A 22,622-nucleotide genomic window follows, 5' to 3' on the forward strand; every position below is an offset into this window, starting at 1 on the left:
TCATTAATATTCATGCCTGGGAAACAAGATTACTCTCTTATTTGCACTCTTCTTATCATGGAATCACATTAAAAATTATCCCCCTTACTTCTCCATTTCTTACTTTGTCACACATACTACTTGCCTAACAATTCTGTAATCATTTGAATTGACACATTGTCCTACAAAGCACTCATCCTAAAGATCTGTAGTGGAATTATTGAGAACTATAACATCATCTGAATAAAGTGAAGAACTTAGTTGAATATCTCAAATCCTGATATCTGGTTTAATGCAGTGGGGACAGCATCTACCCTAGTCTTACCCCTGAAAAATATTAAATCATCTTCCTGTATAACCTTTAAGTTCTAACTGCTGACTTAAAGTAGGCTATATACTGTTGTGTAAATGTTCCATTTACAACTTTTTACTTGGCACTTTATCAGTTTTTTCCTCCCTCAGGATTTGCAAAATTTAAATATTGATAATTTTAAACAACCAGAAAGTTAAATAACTTTTTTAATTAAAATAAAAACTTAAGTATATTAAAAAAAAACACAAAGAAACATACACCATATTTAGAGATTGAATTTGAGCTTACCCTCTTTTTGAACTCTTCTTTTGTCAACAGGCTGAAAGCTAAAAGGACTTGTTGACGGCAAGCTGAATGAGAAAGGTGCTACTGGAACAGTGGGTGCATCTGTTTCGCCAAGAGAAGTAGAAGACTTCAAACCTGATAAGTCTGAGACAGTTGACTGACCAAAAGTAAGTTCAACTGTTGTTCCTAGAGTTTTACTTTTATTTAATAGGATATCAGCATTAGCCACAGGTAATGGATATTGGATTTTAGAGGTTATATTTCTTGAATCCTCTGATGACTTGAAGGCTACACAAGGAGAGAAAACAATCAAATTAAAATAATATACTAATTAAACATTTTATGGGATGGATCTTTAACCTTCCAAACGGCCAGGATGTCTATAGACGTCCAACTAAATCTGGATATGATTCAGCCCACCTGTTTAAAGAACCAGGATAAGAAGTGCAATCTGACCGTCCTGTCCATTAGAAGGTGTGATAAACCCTCATGCTGAAGAGAATGGTTAATCGGATTATCTCACGTTCGTATCTACCTCTCAGTTGCCTATAACAAGAAATGCACATCCTTGTTCTATGCTGGTTAACTGGATTTCAGTTATTTAGGATAGACTAAAAATAGAGAAATTACTTATATTTTTGTTTTCTCTTTTTATTGTACAATACAATTTTAATTTCTGGACAAAATAAAGGTCTTGCATAATTTCTTCACTTAAATATTGCCTTACCTTGGAGAACCGCTAATCGCTTTCTAGACAAAACATTATTCTTTGTTCTCGAAGAAATTAATCCACGATAATTATTTGAAATATTCTTTTAAAAAAAGAAAAGAAAACTGGCTGCCGACGTTCCAGATTATATTATTTTTATTTTTGTACAAAACCATCGAAATCGAATAATACTTCACAGATTTCCTTTAGGACAGGATGGAGCAACTTTGCTTTATAGAGAATAACATGAAATTCTTTAATCATATCACTAAATTTTTTCTTTATATTATATAGTAATCTACTGTTCTTTGTACTTTCACTTTCTTGGTTTCCCTGTATAATTGGTCATTACAAAATGAAATTAACAGTTATAGATATTTACTGCATAATTCAGATATTTTTTTCTCCAAATTTTAAAGTAAGCGATACATTTGCTTATTTTTATCATTTAAAATATGTATATCAAATGCATCAAATGTGAAATTTCATTTCCTTTCACAATACAAATGAACTTTATTTCGACTTTGATAGCATTACCCCACCCCTCCCATTGCAACATTACCAGACACCCAAAAGCTGTCATGAAACATAGGTACAGTTTTTATTTTATTCATGATTTTTCCATAATAATTGTTCCAGATAACGTTTAATTTTTTCGACACAGAAACTAAGTTTTGATTATTATAAATTTGCAAATTATAAATAAGAAAATATACATATTATTTCCCTATTGTTATAAATCAGGAAGTTATGTGATGTTGGCTAATAGGGGAAATTAATATTCAAAATGTAGGATGACATTAAAAATGCCATCCTACAAATGCAATATCAGAATATGCTTCGAATGTCTGTTAATCAATCAAAAAGATGGAAAAACAGAACAAGGAATTTCTGCCTGTAAAATATTCAGTTATTGCACGAGTTACTTTAGTGTGCGGCCTTCTGGGCATGTTCTTTTGATCTGGTTCCCAGTGGTGTGGGGGGGAGTTAGTAATCTCCGTTAGTCTACAACTTGTTACTGGGCAGAAAGGAATATTAGAAAGTATATACGCAATATACAACTCATTTGTGAGATGGCAAGCAAGAGCAGCAGCAATAGCAGTAATTTTTTTCAAGATAATTATCAAATAATTTAGTATTTTTCGATAATAAAAGTGAAACTGATCACTATAAATAAAGAAATCATTTTTGGCATAAATACTTCATCAGCCTGTAAAAGAAATGTCAGTTTTACTGTGTTAGGATATCTATACAACAGAAAACGAAACAAGACATTCTTGCTTGAAGCAATTTAGTGCGACTTCTAGGAAACTTTCTGTCTTGTGTTTCTCAAAAGAGTAATCTAAGACTTTTAGCTTTTCCTCTAGGTAAGAGGATTATTGCCCAGCATTTCTAAGATGTATTTCAGAAATAGCAATCAGCAGAAATAGAAGTAGTAATATTTATATTTTTTTTAAGTAGTAGTAATATTTATATTTTTTTAAAAAAAAAAAAAGAAACAGAAATAACACAATTGAAATTTCTTTGTGGAGTATACAGTTTTACATGTTGAAAATACAGCATAGTATTTCTAAATCTTAGAATAATTTCAGCAGACCGCTGATTTCAGATTCAAAGAAAGACTACAGAATTAGAAGCTTCGATATACAACATTATTGCTTTATTTCTTTTGTCAAAACGGTAAACTGAAATAAAAGATTTTGAATACCGTCTGAAAGCTTTTAAAGCTATAGAAATTTAAAGTAGTTATGCAACTCAGTTCCAGGACAGGAGAGGGGGGGATTGGAGTAAAAAATCCTAAAAATGAGCATAAATTTTTAATCATTCCATACAAGATATCCTTCCTATTATATTTTCAACATATCTACAGTGGTCAAGCACTGGATATTATAGTAATGTGCATCCTACAAAAAAAAAAAAAAAAAAAAAAAACCTCTGTTGCAATTTTCAGCAAAAGAAGAAGGCGAAGAGTCTCTGATAAAATACCATTAGGTATAAATTTTTGATACTAAAAAAGATACAATATCGGAAACCGAGTAATGCAGTTTATAATCATTTGTTGTTCATAAAAAAAAAAAAAAAAAAAAAAAAAATCATTCCTGAAATTGAAATGTGACAATCCATATAAAGGTATTTTGCAAAGAAAGAAAGCAAAATGTCATATTTATTTCACTAAATGTTATTTAAAAATATAAATATTTGACAAAATATTTTAAACGTAAACAAACATTTGAAAATTCGCAAAAAAGAATCTATATTGTCAGTAAAGTGGAGGAAATTAACTATTACTAAAGTATATTCGTTGCAAAGGCTGATCTATGGTCATTTCAGGATTGATTATTTATTTTGGCAGATGTGAAACTTCTATTTTTGGAAAGAGAGACAAGAAATAAATTGTTCAGCAAAAAAAACTATCAAATATCCTAGTACAGTAAAGAAAATTCGAAGTAACAGAGTACATGTAAAGACAAGTGACACAAAAGTCGCTCGACCACAGTTAATCTGCTAATGGCTCTCAAATCGCCGTTAAGGGATTAACAGTGGTGGAGGGTAATACTTGATAAAAGATAGAATGCCGATGAAGTTTCGATCCATTAAAAAGTCTGGGGTAGTCTTGCTATTTCATCCACCTTGCCTGGTCGGAGGGTTAATAACTCAGAAATGATCAAGAGATAAATTAAGAAGAACGAAATTGTTATAAACTATATTATTTTTTCTGACTGAGTTTAATACAAATTAATCAATTATGCACTAGAAAATATAAATGAATGTGACCAAATTTATGGTTTATATGATGACTAATATCATCAATAAGATTTGTATAGAAAGTTTACACTTGGTTAGAAATGAAATCAAACAAAGAATGTGCATGAAGTATCTTTATGTACAAACTTTACTTATACTTGGATAAAGGACTAAACAAGAATATAATTTCTTGGCAAGTTAAACTAGCCATGAAATTAAGTGAAATTTGTAAACTTTTCACAGATATCTCTGATCTAGATTTTAATAATAAGCTGATATACCATTTTATTAACTATTATAGGGGAAATATATGACTTCTGCATTAATTCAACCACACTATCTCTTCTGGGTCTGGCTCAAACTGATGTCTTTTAATACTCTTTGTCTTTGGATTTGCTTGTATCCTGGAGAATAGCATGATTCTGCTTGGTGGTAGGTTTATGCATGTCACTGAGTGGAGCAAATGTTAAGTTTCCTGTTCTAGAGTGATTCAGATCAGAAGTGACAGACTCTGGATTCATCTCCTGACTGCTTTAGTCATAACTCCAAACAACAACTGCTTGGCCGAGTTGTATCATTGTCGTTTGAAATATATAATTTTTATCATTACAAATCCATATGTTTGATTAAAATCAAAATTCAGATGAATCAACAAATTTTAGTAAAGATTCAAATTGTTAGTTTTGTTAGCATCCATACAGACAGAGGATCTGTCTATATGGATGCTATACCCAATTTCAGCCTCAATAAAGGCTGAAATTGGGTATTGCTATGCATTATGGGTAGTGACCCTCCCCATAATGCATAGCAATATACACTTCTAAAAGGAAGTGTGATTTGGATTATGGGATACTAAGGCAACTGATGTAGTCATCAGCCTCTATATACAAGTAGTCTAGTCATGAAGATACATCATGTGCAAACTTTGTTCATTTTTGGAAAGTTATTATTCTTGTTAAAATCACAAAAATGCATTAATCATACATGAAAAAAAAGGCAACTGAGATTTTAAATTTTATTTTGATGTATGAAGTTTTAGAACTTAGGTAAATAAGTGATACTAATAAACTTAGGCATACCAGTATGACTCTTATTGTCTTTAAAATAACTACGAATTTGCTTCAAGAGAAGAGACCTAGGATCAGTAACATAGGACTTTGCTACTAATGATATCACTCTGAACAGTGAAAAGATGCATTTGAAGTTACCAAAATGATGTGCAATACATAGCCTCTCATTGGAAAGTCAAATCTATCTCACTAAGGCAAGTGATGTGAAGTCATTAGCTTCTATATACGAGTTACCTCAGTCCTGATTATATTTCAGGCACAAACACTTGGTTTTGCTTACACTTGGATAAAGGATTAAACCAAGTATATAATTTCTTGGTATCTCTTTACTTTATAGTATAACCAAGTGGAAAAACTTCCAACATCTACCGTCTCAGGGCATAGCTATTTCCATAAACAGGGCACTGACATATCTTGTGAGTAGTGCTGCCACAAAGGCATGTTTTCCCCAGCTGGAGAAAATGCCAACTGGATCTTCAGGTGTATGTACACATCTTTCAATGCCCAGTGAAACACTACCACCTTGCTTACTGGAAGCCTGAAGTGGCCAACTACCGTGTTTGTTCTTCAGAGACAGGGCTCCAGTTTCTTCCTTCTCCTTTCTCAGATACAGTGCAGTACAGGTGACAATACTCTTCAAGGACATTTAGAAAATTTCCAAATATACTGTTAAATCCAGATCTCCTTCCCTATCTGAGGGTACAGCAGTAAAACAATTCCTCGTGCCAGCCACCTATAGTACATGGAGCCAAACCTGACAGTAATGAATCAGTTAGTAAATAACCCTGCTACCACTTACTCTGCCAGTTCATGCCTAGAGGGAGTTCAAGTATGTTGGTATGCAGGGGAACCTGACGCTGCATAAGGATATGACACTCAGTTTCCTGTCCATGTGCAGATAGGACATGTATTTTTTCTCCGTGAACACTATGTTTATGAAATTTTCACTTCCCCTTGTACACACTTACTTTTTATTTAACAATTCCTCCCTGCATACAACGAAACAAAATCTAATCAGTTTTATTGCAGTTAAAAAAATTTCCCACAAAAAATAATTCCAAAACTTCTACTTTTTCACTATTAAACTTAGTTGCCTGTAGTGCCTCCATTTTCAAAACCACCTCACCATCTTCTCCTCAGTCTTCCTCTACTTCTCTTTCCCTTTGGTATCTAGTTCTTTATTTTCTTTTTCCATCTGTTATCCTGCATTCTTTCTATATGATTTTGCATTCTTTCTGATTTTTCATCCAATCATTTATTAGATGTATTTTACAATTTTCTCTGATCTGCGAGTTCCTAATTTTGTGCAAAATTGTTCCATCTTAAATGTTTCTTAATGTTTTCATCTCAATGGTTTCATTCTTTTGTCTAATTTTTGAAGTTGCTGAACATGTACTGGTCTAATTACTCCTTTGATGATTCTTACTTTTGTTTCTTTGCTAATGCTCTTATCCTCCCATGAGATTGAGTTTACATTATTAATCTCATATCAAGAATTTTTCTGCCAAATTAGTCTATTACTTGTCAGTATTCAATGTCGTTGCATTTAACATTTCATTCTTCTAAGGCACTTCTGAATGAATCAATACACCTAGACCTTGGCCATCCTCTGGATCTCTTTATCACACACCCTTTTGCTAACCTTTCCTCACCCATTCTGTTTAATTGGCCATACCACCTTAGATTACATCTGCTCACATATTTTTGAATGCTGAATGTCAAGTTCCTTTTTAATATGATTCTGCAATTGATACCATCTGTTCACTCCCCTAATCTTTCTCAGAATTCTTATATCTGCAGTCTCTAATCTTTGATCAAGTGATTTATTTCTAACCCAACTCAGTTCCATAACTTAAAATTGGTTTGAACACTGTCTTGTATACTGCTAGTTTAATGCTTCGACTAATTTCTCTCTTATTCCATATAAATTTATTCAACTGACTCTCCACCATACCAGATTTGTTTATTCTGTCATCTATTTCCAGATTTAAATTGCTATATTCACTAAAAACTGTGCCTAAATAGCTAAAATATTTTACTTGTACTATAAGTTCTTCATTGAGAATGCAGCTGAAGTTTTCTATGTTCCTGTGTTATATTATGATTACAATATTTTTTTTTTATTCTTTATAAAGAATAAAAATATAAGTATATATTTTTCTCCACATTTTACAGGTTCTTTCCCCAGGACCATTTCTTTCTCTCACACACACTCTCATAACCTTAAAATAATGCGTCTTCTGGCATTAAATAACAGATATCTGAAAAGGCAGAATTTATCATATTTTAGTCAGAGACTCAAACATGATAGGAAATGTTGCAATCTTGTTCTGGGAAGTCAAGACACAAGTTCCACATTAATCCTTAAGTTCACTAAGAGAAACAGAAGCAATAAATTCTGCTTCTGTTTCACAATCACACAAGAAAATGACAACTTATACCTATGTATTCAATACATGCCTTAATTCTAACACATTCAATTACTAGATAAAACAAGTACCCAAAACATTATCAGTTTACTTCATGAAACTCGGCATCCAGTACATGACTAATATCATGGCCTTTTCGACATACAAGACAATGAAACAATGCTTAGAATATCGGAAACAATAGCCATAAAATGTGATGAAAACTCAATAAACGTACACCTACACTACATAATCTCTGAGAGTTGGAAGCTCCATAACATAAAAATTAGGTCACAACTCTGACCAATAGGAGACAACACAAGCACACCAAAGACAGAAACACCTAACCGACATGACATAGCCTCCACTTCCCAGAGTTCCAAAGACAACACACTGTCGAAATAGCTCACACCCCGTTACTCCCACCCCTGACTTTTCCCCATCAATTTCTCCTCTTCCCCAAAAAATAATTTCTATTTCCAGATCCTTCTCTCCCCCCCCCCCCTGAAACACTCTCTATCCACCCTTAATAATATTATACATATAAAAAACCAGGTTTTTCAAATGTTAAAAGAAAGGTTTTTTTCCCCAAACCCCCTTTCTTTAAACAGCAGGTGAATGCATATCACCGGGACAAGGAGACAGAAAACAGCATCCAAAAAAAGGTATGTCCAAATTTTCCTCATATATTATTCTTTATATATTAGTTTTATAATACTTCAATAATGCCCTAAGATTTGAGTAAAGAGCCAATGACATTGTAAAAAAAGGGGCACTCCTAAACGAAAGTAAGCTATATTAGCATTAAAATAATAGTTTATTTTAAAGGAGTAACATGGGAATTTTCCCAGAAATAATACCTAAATAAATGAATATTTTCTTTCAGGTTATTTCTCATATCATTTATGTACAAACTAAATGGTAGGAGTCCTGGTACTGAACCTTGTGGAGCATGACTAGTCACCTGCTTTGGCCTGGACTCTGCTCCTTTGTATCTGTCCAGCAGTCACCCTCTTATCCACATAATCAGTGTTATCATATCCATCCTGATTTGACCAATTTGCATACCACAGTTCTGTGTGGTACTCTTCCTTTGCAAAATCCAGGAGAATCACTGTGTAGCCATTACATTTATCTAACACAGCTGTTACTCTATTATAAAAAGTTAGTAAAGTACTAAGGTATGATCAACCATTGCAAAGCTAAGCCCCTCAATACAGTATCATATTCTTTTTTCACCCATTCTTGAATTCTCTTTTTCACCAATTTTTTTCAGTACTTTTACCAGCACTCCTGAGATAATGATTGGTCTATAATTTTCTACTGCAGTCTTAGAACCTCCCATATGTAAGGGAATTATTTTGCCCTCCTTTAGAACTCTACCAGAGCCCAAGACTTAAATTAAAGAGCCTAGTCAGGGCATCGACAGTGCCCTTGTACATTCCTGTAAAACATGAGCTGATATTCTATCCAATCCCACAGCTGTGTTTACAATGAGATCTGCAATCTCATAGTAACCTTCAATTCATCCATCTTTGTTCCCAGATAAGAATCTGTCACATACATATTTTGGAAAGAGGTCAATGGATACCCACATGGGCAAGATGCATCGTGCCATGTAACAAGTCATGTGTTTGTAGCCAGTATAAATTGGAGGAATGTGATGCTCCCAAGTCAGTGCAACTGCATCTGAGTGAAATGGCTGTGAGAAGAGAACTGACAGAGTTGGAAAGATGCATAGTGATAGGATGCCATGTTGCAGGCCTATCTTCAGTAAATTGTTGACAATCCCAGGTTAACAATCAGTGATACCATACTGAAATGAAAGCGCTACCTGTAGTGGACGAACAACTACACTCACTGAATGTGACTGTATGGTGCTGCTATGAAGGATAATATGTAAAAACTGCCTTTCATTGGCTGATGCTGCATGTAAAGGAACATGACGACTAGAACATGAATCTGTACAAAAACATTCATATGGGTTTCCATGATAGGACTGCAATATGTCTTAATTTAATCTAGTTACAGAAATGCATAAATGCCAATCGAGAAATACTGCCGCAATGTAAATTTCAGCACCCCCCCCCCCCATTTCAATTGGTAAACTCTGAACTCAATTGAAGTGCTCTTTGCAGGAAAGGTTGCACAGTCATAATTATTCACCAGTAAATGCCATAACTAAGATCATTCTGACCTTTTTAACTTGTTATCCATGAAGCTTGATTTAACACAATCGAAATTCACTAATAGCAAAGTTGTCTTCTGTGGTGACTTTAATGTCTACAATTTTAACTGGTTTCCTTTTTTGAATTTCATTGAGCAAGCTAGAAGAAAAGCCTGTGTATTTGCTGAAATGATTTAAACCAAATCATTCATATATGAACTAGAAACTCTAGCAATCCCATCACACAGTCAAAACTCTGAATATTTTCTTAACTAGTTCTCCTTCTAGATACACTAAAGTGACTGCTCCACTTGATAATTGAGATCATAAACTCACCCAAGTTTCATCTCTTGTGGAATGGTCTTCCCCTCAGCCATTCAAGCTTGTATAGTTTGGCACTATACCACCAAGTGGGAAAACGCTATGATTTTTATTCTTCCTTTCCATGGTCAGAGTACTGTTTTCATTCTTCAGATCCAAATACTTCTTGCAATCAGTTTGAAACAAAAACACCTGCTTCATTCATAACCAACACTGAAGCATGGAACATAGAAAACTCACCACCTATGGCAATGGCGCCTTCTGTTCTCTCACAAAAGCCACTGGATGTAATCCACCTGTGCCTCCATCTCCTTCTCACCTAAATGGTGAGAAAGAGATGGAGCATTACGATATGTAAAGGTAAGGCTGACTGGTGGCATCATTCTTCTCCCCTGGCCTACATAAATAATGAAGCAAATCACCTCCTTCATTATTCAAAACATTGCATTGCATGCCTCCTGTAGCCTTCTGCCAGAAGATTCCTCTGATATCTATCAGAAGAAATCTTGAACAACTTGGATACTAAAAGGCTTCTGATCCAGATGAAATCACACCAGTTGTGCTCCTGAACTAATACCTGTTCTTTATCATCTATACATTATATTATACTCAGCTGGCATCCAACCTACAGCATAGATGCAGGCCCATATACAGTCAATACCAAAAACGATGATATATCTATCTTCTAACTAACAACCTATTGTAATCACCTCAGTACTGTCCAAAGTAATAGAGATCATCAACAGTCAACTTCTTTGGCATCTGGAGAATTGTCAACTGCTCCTCTAGATACTTGCCAAAATGTTTGAAGAAACTTGCACTGTTGCACTTGACATTTCTAAGGTATTTGACAGGGTTCAGCATTGAGAATTTCTAAGCAAATTACCATCTTATGGTCTACTTTCCTCCCACTATAATTAGATTGCTAGTTTTCTCTCAGGTTGTACACTGCATATAGTGGAGGAAGGTTTATTGTTTTCTCATCAGATTTTCATGTTAATTCAGGCATTCCTCAGAGCTCTGTTATTTCACCCATCCTCTTCCTTATATAAATAAATGACATTCTTTCATTGACCACAAACCCTAATTCATCAGTTTTGTTGATTATAGCAGTTTTCAAACACACACACACACAAACTTTGCAGTGTTCAAACATCTCAAGCTTCAAGATCATCTACAGTAGTGCCCTAAACTGATCCATTCTACAATAAAGCAATAACAACCTAGTCTCCTTCAATGATTGCAAAACACAGTTCTTGCAAAAAAGATCTTAGTTGTCTACTTACTTTGATAAAACAGATAACGCTCCAACAATCAACACCAGATTTCTCTTCTCAGACTGATGTTTACTCCTAGTCCTTCCTGGCATAATCACATCACTTCTGTAACACCTTCCATGGCATCCTTTTTTTACCCTAGAAGTTCTTCTCATCTGTTTACTCTGTAAGAATCTCAAATCTATCCAATCTTGGAGTACTTCTTTCGCATTTGGTGTGGGGCACCTAAGACTTCTAAAATTTCTTGATGCAGTTTAGTTGATTGATGACTCATCTCTCACAGATACTCTTCAGCTACTTATGGTCAATTTGCACATTCTGTCTCTTCTACAGATATTTCATGGGCACTGTTCAGCAGAATGTGCATCTGTTATGTTCCCCCCTCCCCCATTTCTTCTAAACCTACAGGAACACAAGCAACAGCTGCCCAACATCCTTTTACATTTGGATTACAGACTCACTGAATTTGTTACTCTTTTATTCCATCTATCTCATTTCTGTGAAATGGGTCTTGCCATGAAGTGTTCCCCAAGGACTATATAATCTCCAGCTCTTTTATGAAAAATATCAAAAGACTACTTTGCTCTTGATCCCAGCCCACATGGCAATTATATGCTATGAGCTTTGTGACCTCTTGTATTTGGAAGTAATATATATAGATAAAGTATTTATTCCAAAGAATTGATCTGGAAGGAAATAATTTTCCCCCAAAACTCACTACAGCAAAATGTTTCTTTGGTCTGTGGATTCGATGAACTGTGTATAGTGACAGATGATTTTCCTTGTCATATACAAGGTCTGAGGAAAAGACTAGTGATGGTAAGTAAGTAGTCACCTATCTTAGTCTTTGGGAAAATGTTATCATGGCACTATCAGAACGTGAGAGACAGTTGGAGGTACAGAAAAAAGACGTTGCACTGAGAAGCCTTAGCGAGGACCAGAAGGTTTGACTGCTGTTATGCAGAAAACAAGTTTTCTAAATTTTGGCCTTTCACTGAGATGTTTTTTAATACATTAGATGTAGTGTAAGATGTATGGAGCTAGAGTTTTTTGACAAGCTATTTAAGATAAGCCACATTTTTCATCTTGCTGGAAGACCAAGACCCAGACAGTCAAAGAATTACATGTTATTCAGTTGGAGCTAGTGTTTCAGCCAAGAGAGGATAAACAATAGCTCATGGAAAAGAGGCACAGAAAGCCCAGAAGTAACTCCAATTGTTATATGCCAAAGCAGTGGGGCTTGTGGCTTGAAATCGTGGGGGTGCTACAACTTTCGAAATATACATACACATTGTAAGTACAGTGTATACGTGTTTGGATAATATATCAAAATTATGGTAAACATTTTAAAAAAATTAAACATGAAAAATATTGTTTATTATCGATAAAATTATACAGTGTGGTATAATTGCTTAAAATTACTTAAAAATAAAATATATATTCTTCTTGTTTTGTTTCATGAAAAAATATTGTTTATTATCAATAAAATTACTTAAAAATAAAATCCATTATCATAACTCCAATAATGTTCTAAAATAAAAACTATAACAAATGTTATGTCTTTGATTGTAATGTCCAAATATCTGAAGAGACGGAGTAAACACGATAAGCACTATGAACACTCTACTACTGGCGCAAACTGCATATAAACAACAGTGGAACTGCACAACATACAGTGCCGCATTACGCTAATAGCTCGCATCTCACTATGACATGCATGTGTTTGCGCGCGTAGCAATATGACACTGTGGTAAACACAGTGCTGCTAGCATCCTTCGCCCTCCTAAGTGCTACAAGATGGATTTTTATTATTTTTTATACAAAATAAGAGAATTGTATAGGATTGTTGATGATAAAATTAAATATTACAAGCAAATATAAATAAATTAATAAATATATTTATATATCAAGAAAAATTGGGGGTGCTGCAATTCTGCAGTGCCTATCATGAGCCGCCCATGTGCCAAAGGACACAAAATGCAAAGATTATTTGGCTGAAGGTTGATATGTAAAAAAACGAAACATGGACAAGGTTATGGTCAGGATTGCCAAGAAATATGTCTCTCATATTATTTTCCTTAATAGTGCAATTCATATGAACATGGAACAATAATAGAGATGGTATAAAACATTGCTCTACACCTTATTTCCTAAATATATCCTTCAATTCTAATTACTGATTCATGAAAAAGATATGCTACATACTGTTCTATGTGCAATTTCATTTTCTTAACATGCATGTAAATTTATTACAGGTTTGCAAAATTAGTGATTTTGCAAACCACAAAACAGTTCTAAATAAAGTAATTTAACAAACTGTATTTTATTAATGTGGAGTCTCTGATCAAAGAATTTTTAAAAATTATACATAAGCTGAAATAAAATTGAAGCAAATCATAAAAATGCATTCTGTAAGCTTGCCTTTGTCTGCTTACTAATACCTGTTACCTTCTGGGTAGGATTCAACAAGAAGAAATACATATTACATTTTGCAGAATGTAGAACAATTTAAATGGTTTGATTTAGGCATTTTACAAATACACGTGTAAAAACAACTTTATAATGGATAATGATTCTTTTTCCCCCCATGGCTAAGCATTACCTACCTGAAATACTCGTAGAAGTCTGAGAAGTATTTGGTGTTAACTGTGCAATAGCTTTTGCAGAGGAAGAAGTAGCAGAAATGTTAGTAAATGCTGACTGACTTAATGAGCCTTTCAAGGTAGTTCTTTGAAGACCACTTCCTGCTGGTATGTACTCCGCCATCTTTACTATGTTTTTAGTCTCTTCTGACTAAAGAAAGGCATGATTTGTTTTTAAAAAAAATTCTACTTCATATAGCAAAAAACAAACAACAAAAATGCTGTATCATCTGTGCATTTCTACATTTGATTTTGTATGGTGATTCTTTAAATTGTTGGATTCTGAATGAAGAGAAATTTAGATTATTAATATTCCTTTCAGAATCCAACATAATCTACCATTCCAAAGGCTATACTTGTAAATATTATTTCATGTAAATCTCTTGTTATAAATTATTATTCATGTAATTGCCTTGAGTTTGTTTATTAGGTTTTGTTAAGTAATTTGAAATATGTGTTAGCAATGATAGGACCTTGTATTGAGATATTATTCTATTTATTCTGATTATTCCTAATTTAATATTATGAGAAACTGTATATATAAGCTTAATATGCCTTATGTGAAATATAATATTTTAGTTTTTTATTTATTATTACCAGTGTGTAAAGGTATAATGTTATGCAATACTTCTGTTTTTATTATATTTTGTTTGTTACTATGGAGACGGGTGAGAAATAGCTGGCACGTGCACGAATGGCAAGATATTGTATTGAACAGAGAGAAGGAATTGACATAAACAGAGCACGAGAAACATTTTTGGCAGAAAAATAGAAGGGAGGTATATATAAGCTTAGAGCGGAAAAAACCAGGGCTCTTTTCTTTATCAGGACAGACCACTCAGGGATAGGAGAGCATTTTAGTATAGCACAGGCAGACGAGGAAAATACGGAGTAGCAGAAAAGGAATGCAAAGGATTGCTGTAACTAGAACCTTAGTGCTGTAATTAAGCTATTAAATTACAGGAAAGTATTAGGCAACTGAGAATAATTCTAGAAGTTAAAGAATTACTGCGTGTTCCATTAGTTTCATGGAACTTTAACAGAGTGCTGAATTAATCAAATAGTGTTAAGGAAGGTATGAGCATTTTCCTTTATCCAAATACGTCCATACATGTAAAGTGCAACCATTAAAAGTTCAGTTATCATTGAGAAGATTTATTCTAATTAGTGCTGCCATAGTGTGCGAAATAAATACAGTTATTAAGTGTGCCCATAGTGAAATTGATGAGCAAAGGATTTACCCGGTAAGAACTGTCCATTCATGTGTTACTTCAGTGCAGAAATATGTGAGATTCCGCCTGTTATTCCCCACATTAACTATAACTTTTTTTGCTGAAATCAGCTGGAGTAAGAAGTATGAAAGTGTATACTTGTGAAGCAGTTGTTACCACCATTAATGTATTGAGACTTTGCTGACTGTGTGATAATAGTAAAAATTGTTATTAAAGAGATTTTGTGATATTGAACTCTATTAGAAGTTAATTCAATGTTGTGAAAGCTGTAAGTTTGACAGCAGAGTGATCATAGATTGAATCTATAAGATGTTGTGACCTGTATGCTAAGATATTTATATTAATTTCTTGTCAGAGTTGAGCTTAAGTGTATATTATATGACCCTGAATTAAATGTTTGCTTTATTGATTTTAAATTTGTGTTTGCCTGAATCTTGTTTATTGCACCGTTCATAAAATTATCGGACCTAGCGGGAGCCTTAAAATTAAGAGATAAACTCGGCCTGTATAAGAAATAAAGTTACTATAAAAAAATTAGTTATTGGTTAGTTCCACTATATTCCAATAGACTAATCTAGATATAGAGTGGCGCAGTCTTAAAATATAAATTTCTCTATATTAAAATTAGTAATCAACCAGCAACTAATTACTTGTTTAAAAACTAAGTTAAAGCAAGATGGCGGATAGAATACAAGGAAGAAGGACGATCCAACAAAATGCCATTTATGTATATGTTGAACAGTGTGTACGATAAACGCATGGATAGGCTTATGTGTACGAAGATATTGCGTCTTTTTTGGACTCCCATATAGCAAACAAATTATTAATCTTATAGTTAATATTGTAAAATATTACGAAAACTGAATTAACTCACGAACAAATTAAAATAAGGAGACAGATACAATTAAGTCTTCCTGCCCAATTTTCCATTTGAAATTGAGTCATATCTCTCAACTTAAAATTGCAAGCCACTGAAAAAATTATTCGATTAATCTGAGGTTATTCCAGCAGCTGATTTTTCACTCTTGGTCCTAGTTCCCTGATCCTCATTCATTCAGTATTCAGGATGAAGATGCACCATGAGAAGGTGAGGATTGGACAGTGGACCAGAAGACAAAGGTCAGTTCTCCACATTTCTTGCAGACTATACAGAGGTTTCCTACTGCTTATCTAGTCGTAACCCTTAAATAACTGTATGCAGCATACATGCATACACACACACACACACACACACATAAAAGGATATCCTCCCCCACTGCAACTGCTTGCTAACCCAAATTGACTGTATTATCAAAGAGATAAGAAAGGGAACTTGTACACTGGTGTCCAAAACCAATGTACAAGAACGCTATTTCTGAAGATAACAACTGCAAATTCAGATGAATCAGCTTGTGGCAATTTGTATAACTGATGATTTTGAGTAGAAAGCAGGTACACATTCAAATTTTTGAATCATGTGCAAAGCAGTCCTGTGGTAGCATTCAACAGGATAAAAGGCTACACTAAGCAAATTCTGTTAGAAGGAAGCTCATTTTGTGAAAAAATAAAGTTGCAAACTTGGATGTCTTGTGATGTCTCAAAGACATCATCTAGATCAGGGGTGGACAACCTTTTTAAGTGTGCATGCCAAAATTGCCAAATCTTTGATGCAAAATTTTCTCATGTGCCAACTGAAATTTTGGGGAACATATTTTGTATCTTTTCAGTAATGGGAGAACCTTTTCAAATAATCAAAAATCACACTAGAGCAGTAAAATCAAAGAATATTGTAAGAGTGATTATTGTAAGTCATGTAAGATTGAATGAATGTAAAAATTAGTGATGGCATTTTTACTTAAAAGTCCTTCTACCCTGTTGATAGCAGTGATATTTTTTATTTGCCTTTAAGTGTAATTCTAGCTGCCATATACAGCCACACAATTTAAAGATGCAATTTTTAACATCAGCAAAAGAGTAAACAATAATTCTGATATTTTGTTTTTGGTTTTTATAAAGATCAATCAGACATAAGTTTTTCAACTTTTTCTAATATGTTACAATGCACAATCTCATAATCGTTTTACCTGGCTAAAGCACAATAAAAGAAAAGAAAATTAATGATATCCTTTTATTAATTCTTAATCTCTTATGAGTAATACATAGAAATTACAGATAAAATAAAATGTTATTTTACCTACATAATACATTAAACAGAAGTTAATCTTTACCATTTTTTAGTAGAAAACATCAAATCAAAACTAGAGAAAGAAAAATAGTGGACATTTTATTTATTTAGTATCAATAAAACTTCTACTGCTGCTGCATCACTGATGACAGATAATTTACATCAGGACTATATTTTGTAGCCTTTAGAGATATGCATGCACTACTAGTTTCATCTGTAAGGCTACTCCTATTACGAGACTTAACAAAGTTCATCACTGAAAAACAAAGATTCACAAGAATATATAGTTGCAAAAAGGGATAGTAATGCTGTTGCAAGGGTTTTTAAACATACAGAAGTTTCTGGAATAGTATTCCAAGTCCTTAGTACCACGTTTTCTGCATTTCTGTTACTCCCGTCACTAATCTCGCTCCTTTTCAATATTTTCCAAGTTAATGCTGCGATCAACAAATTTCTGCCTCCAAATTGAGCTGCTTTAAAAATCAATCAAGTGCATTTCAAAATCATCCATATTTATCCATGAAAACATTAGCAAATTTAATTCATCCAGTTTTATAGTGACTGGAAACTTAATGAATTTTGCAGTCTCTTAATTCTCTGAACTTAAGAAATCTTAGAGAGAACTGCTCAACAGTTGACACAATGACGTTTAAAAATAGATTTTGAAGACACTGGCAGTCTGTTTTTCATCCTTTTGGAGATCATTGATGTATTTCTTTAGGTTTGGAAAATATCTAAATCTCTCAGCATCTACATCGCTCTTAAAAACTCCTGGTTTCATTTCAAATGCCTTTATGTCATCAAACATAACATCAAGAGTCTCACTACATCCCTGTAGTTTATGGTTCAAGTAATTTAAATGTTCGCAAAAAACATCAGTTTACAAACCCACACAACGTCATATATTTCTTTATAAGACATTTGTTGATTAGTCAAAAGAGATTTATCTCATCTAGGTATTCAACAAATCATTTCAGAACAAGACCTCGACTAAGCCAATGAACACTGTTGTACATTATTAGTCCTTTGTACACCGAATCCAATTCATTCAATAGATTCTGAAACTGTCTTTTAGTCAAAGCATGTGAAGAAATGTAATCAACAACCTTGGTTACTGTTTTCATCACTTTTTGAAGTTCCTTTAGGTTAAGATGTTGGATATGTATTTATTTATTTATTCATTTTTTTATGATGAGTCTTGGGTTGCGTGCCAAGGGTTCACCACCTCAGATCTAGATGATTTCATTGTGGGGAAAGAATTACTGGAAAGCTTGAAGAAGGCCGCAGAATTGATGATATTGCCAGAGAGTTTGAAATCTCACATACAGTGCATCTCATGTGTTCCTTATATCCACCAACTCATCAGTAGAAACAGATTATGCAAATATCATGCGATTTTCTAGCGAGTGGTTTTTTTTTTTTTTTTCCCCTGTAAATCAAATCCCATGTTCCAGAGTGTATGTACATCAAGTTTGGTTGAATTTCGTCCAACACATTTTTGCTACAGGACTTTGAATACATCCTCTTTAATTATGACCACCCTATACTTCTTCAGGAGACTAACAGTAAGTAAGTAAGCTGACAAAAAAAATGAGATGTTTTACTTCACTTCAGATAACTGTAATGGAATTTTTAATTAAAAAATAGTTTTAACAGTTGGTATATGATACCATATTAATAAAGTGCTGGAGCACCACCTCACATTGGATTGCCAGTACAGTGAATGTTACAAAAACACTTCCCAGAACACACAGTGCTTAGTCATGCATTACCCACAGCATGGCCACCTCATTCACCTGATCTCAACCTCTGTGACTTTTGGTTGTGGGGCCATCTGAAATGCATAATATATGAAGAACATATTTCTGATTTAGCAACCTTTAAAGATAGAATAATGCATCATGTGAGGCAAATCAATGCAGATCTGTTGCATTCAACTGTAGAAAATATCATTCACAGAATGCAGTTCTTAGAACACCTGAAAGGAAAACATATTGGACCACATCTGTAAGTCATATGAACAAAAATTGATTTGTCGCGTCTCTTCTAGCCATTACTGTTTAATTAATCTCAAGCTATGCATTTATAGTGCCAAATGTCCCTTGATGACAGAATTCATCATCATCAAATTCCTGACATGTACCATCAAATCAAGGGGCGTACAGGATATGATAGTAGTACATGAAAAATTTACGTCATTAGTAACTTCCTAACTACAATTTTCCTCCAAATCAATCTGTTACGTGTCAAGGCTCCAACATTGTTAGATCTTATATTTCTATCTTCTAAGGAACTTTTTACTGTATCAATCCACCTATATTTTGGTCTTCCTCTGGGTCTTTTTCCTGCCAACCTAGCAGAGAGAGAAAACACTTGTTCTGCTAATCTTGCCTCTCCTATTCTGTTTAAATGACCATACCACCTGAGATCAGCTCCGCTAACACATTCCTCGATGCTAATAATGTCAAGTTCTATCCTAATATCCTCATTTTTAATATGACATTGCCATTGATGCCATCCTGTTCACTCCACTAATCTTTCTCAGGACTCTCGTATCTGCAGTCTCTAGTCTTTGGTCAAGTGTTTTACTGATCCATAATTTAAAATAGGTTTGAACAGAGTCTTGTATACAGCTAATTTAGTGTTTTGACTAATTTATCTCTTATTCCATATATACTTATTCGGTTGACTTCCTACCATACCAGCTTTGTTGATTCTGTTGTCTATTTCCATATTTAATTTACCATCTTCGTTAAATATCATGCCTAAGTAGCTGAAATGTTTTACACGTTCTATAGGTTCTCCATTCATAATGCAGTTGATATTTTCAATGCTTCTGCCTATTTTCATTATCTTGTTGCTGACCTTCATACCATATCTACTACAACAGTTATTTAATTTAGTCAGCGAATCTTGCAGACCTAGAGGATTTATTTAGAAGTATAACATCATCTGCATAAAGCAAAGAGCTGACATTAACATTTCCAATTTTGATATCAGGTTTAATACCACTTTCCTTCATAATGTGATCCATACAGATAATGAATAGCAGAGGGGATAATGTACATCCTTGTCTGACACCAGATTTAACATTAAACCATCTTCCTGTACTTCTTTCAATTCTAACTGCTGACTTACAACTGAAATAAAGACTAAGTATTGCTTGATGGCAGAATTTTGTACTATTTTTTTATTTTCTGTAAATCAAAATCACATGTTCCAGTGTACTTACACTAAGTTTGGTTGAATTTCATCCAATACATTTTTTTTTGCAACAGAACACTGAACACCTCCTCTTTAATTATGGCCACCCTGTATAATAAAACAGCATATGAAATCTGTCAAGGATTTTCAACTAATTTTTTTTTTTTTCCCCTCTACAGAAGTTGTGTGGTCTATTACTGGAATTCACATGAAGTGAAACTTTCATTATTATTATTATTTTTTAAAAGAAATGAATTAAAGTAGAGCATACTGTGCATCTATAATTAACAGGCTTTTACTCTGCTATATAATGCTGGGCCAGACTGCTCACTGCAGCTCTCAAGGCAATTTTCATTTTTATTGTGTTTATCATAAAATACAAAAATTCATGATATATATATATATATATATTTTTTTTTTTTTTAAAGACATACAAATACATATACAGTGGATTCTGGATAACTGATCCACCAGTTAATTAGGACAGCTGTTTTAGTGAGACAATTCTAGAACAAAACCAAAATAAGACTAATAACAATTTGCTTCATTTATTTGAAACACAATGCCATTTAATTGGGCCAGCCCATAGCCATGTACCACATAGTGTTAGAAAAATTATGATCTTGATTCAAAAATTTACTGTGCTGATGACACATACAATACTGAAAAAACAGGCTATTTTATCGTGCCACATCAAATGGTTCTCTGTTTTATAAACACGTTACGCTATATGGTTCAATAAAAGCAACAGATCCTATAGAAGTGTTATGCTGTTCAAGTATATCAGGAACCAGTAAACAAAGGCTCTTAGTTATTGGAAAAAGGTCCTGGCCTCAATGCTTTAAAGGATTGCGATGGATAGTTTACCAGTTCAGTACCATGTGAACAAAAATGAGTGAATGGATGTGAATTTTTTAAGAATTCACTAAGAATTGGAAAAGAGAATTACAAGGGAAATCAAGAAAATGTTTACTGGTTCTTAACAATTGCTAAGGAAGTCAGCGAATCTTTTATAAGCAATACAGTTTATAGCTTACGGTTGTTGAGGAATAATAAGAACCAACAATACCATTCAAAACTGTTTTGTTCACTTTGGTTTTAAGCATTCAATTATGGATATGCTAGATATAACTGATAGTGAAAATGACATCCCAGACATTAGCTACATCAGAAACTATGCAGAGTTTGAATCCATTGACAGTAGTTTTCCATACTATAATGAAAATGAGGATTTTGAGGGGGACTTTGAAGCTTGAACAAATAACTACCCAGGATGCTAGAAAATTTATTACTGAATTACAACTCTGTTTCATGTACAGAGAGAGAGAGAGAGAGAGTGAATGCTATAATGCACTAAATACCTGTGCTGATTTCATTTAACAGCAGTAAAAACCACGCTATGGTCAATCAATTCTTACATCATTCACTGCTAAGAACTGCATGCATGTTTAATACATATATAAATGAAATTATGTTATGAAATATAAATGAAATGAAATGAGACTTATATGTGCCTATGGTCCCACAGAAGGTTCTACTAAGGTAGAAGTGAAGGAATTTTTTGATGCTTTAGAAAAAGCAACTGACACAATGAAAAAGGAAAAGTTGGTATTTGTTGGGAATCTGAATAGCAGAGTAGGAAATGACTACCAGACATACAAAAATATTTTGGGAACATTCGGAGAAAAGAGCAAAGCCAATAATAATGCCAAATACCTGTTGGATTTCTGCACAGGTCATGGACTGGTTATTACTAACACCATGTTCCAACATAAAAATGTGTACAAATTCACATGGAGAGAAGAGGCAAGGAATAAGAAAAGTCTCACTGACTATGTTATTGTTGATAGTGATGTTTTCTCCCTGGTGCAGGATACCAGAGTGTACAGAGGATTTGAAATTGGGATTGATCAGAGCAGGATAAAACTGAATTTCGTATTGAAAATAATAACATGTAAGAAAGTTTTAAAGCGAATCAAAGTTGAGCAGCTCTCAGATGTGAACTGTAGACTAAAATACACAAAGATTATTGAAGAAAAATGAAAGAGTTTGAGAACAGAAACCGAACCTTGGAGATTCAGTGGCAAGCCTTGAAGAAAACCCTGA

At 33.7% G+C, this 22,622-nt stretch overlaps 1 protein-coding gene across 7 annotated transcripts in view; it reads right to left on the reverse strand.

Moving 5' to 3' along the window:
- The window catches only part of LOC150104005 (uncharacterized), a 534,288-nt gene that overhangs the window by 153,701 nt on the left and 357,965 nt on the right, over positions 1–22,622 (reverse strand). For all 7 annotated transcript variants that reach the window (XM_090397243.1, XM_090397238.1, XM_090397241.1 and 4 more), the window contains 2 exons: positions 13,881–14,067; positions 581–865 (listed from right to left, as the gene is read on the reverse strand). In XM_090397243.1, coding sequence (XP_090253369.1) covers positions 581–865; positions 13,881–14,067 — 472 coding nt within the window. The remainder of the gene's footprint in view (positions 1–580; positions 866–13,880; positions 14,068–22,622) is intronic.

Source organism: Typopeltis vanoorti, chromosome 8, assembly GCF_054136105.1.
Source record: "Typopeltis vanoorti isolate ZY-2024b chromosome 8, IOZ_Tvanoo_1.0, whole genome shotgun sequence".
Taxonomy (NCBI): Eukaryota; Metazoa; Arthropoda; class Arachnida; order Uropygi; family Thelyphonidae; genus Typopeltis; species Typopeltis vanoorti.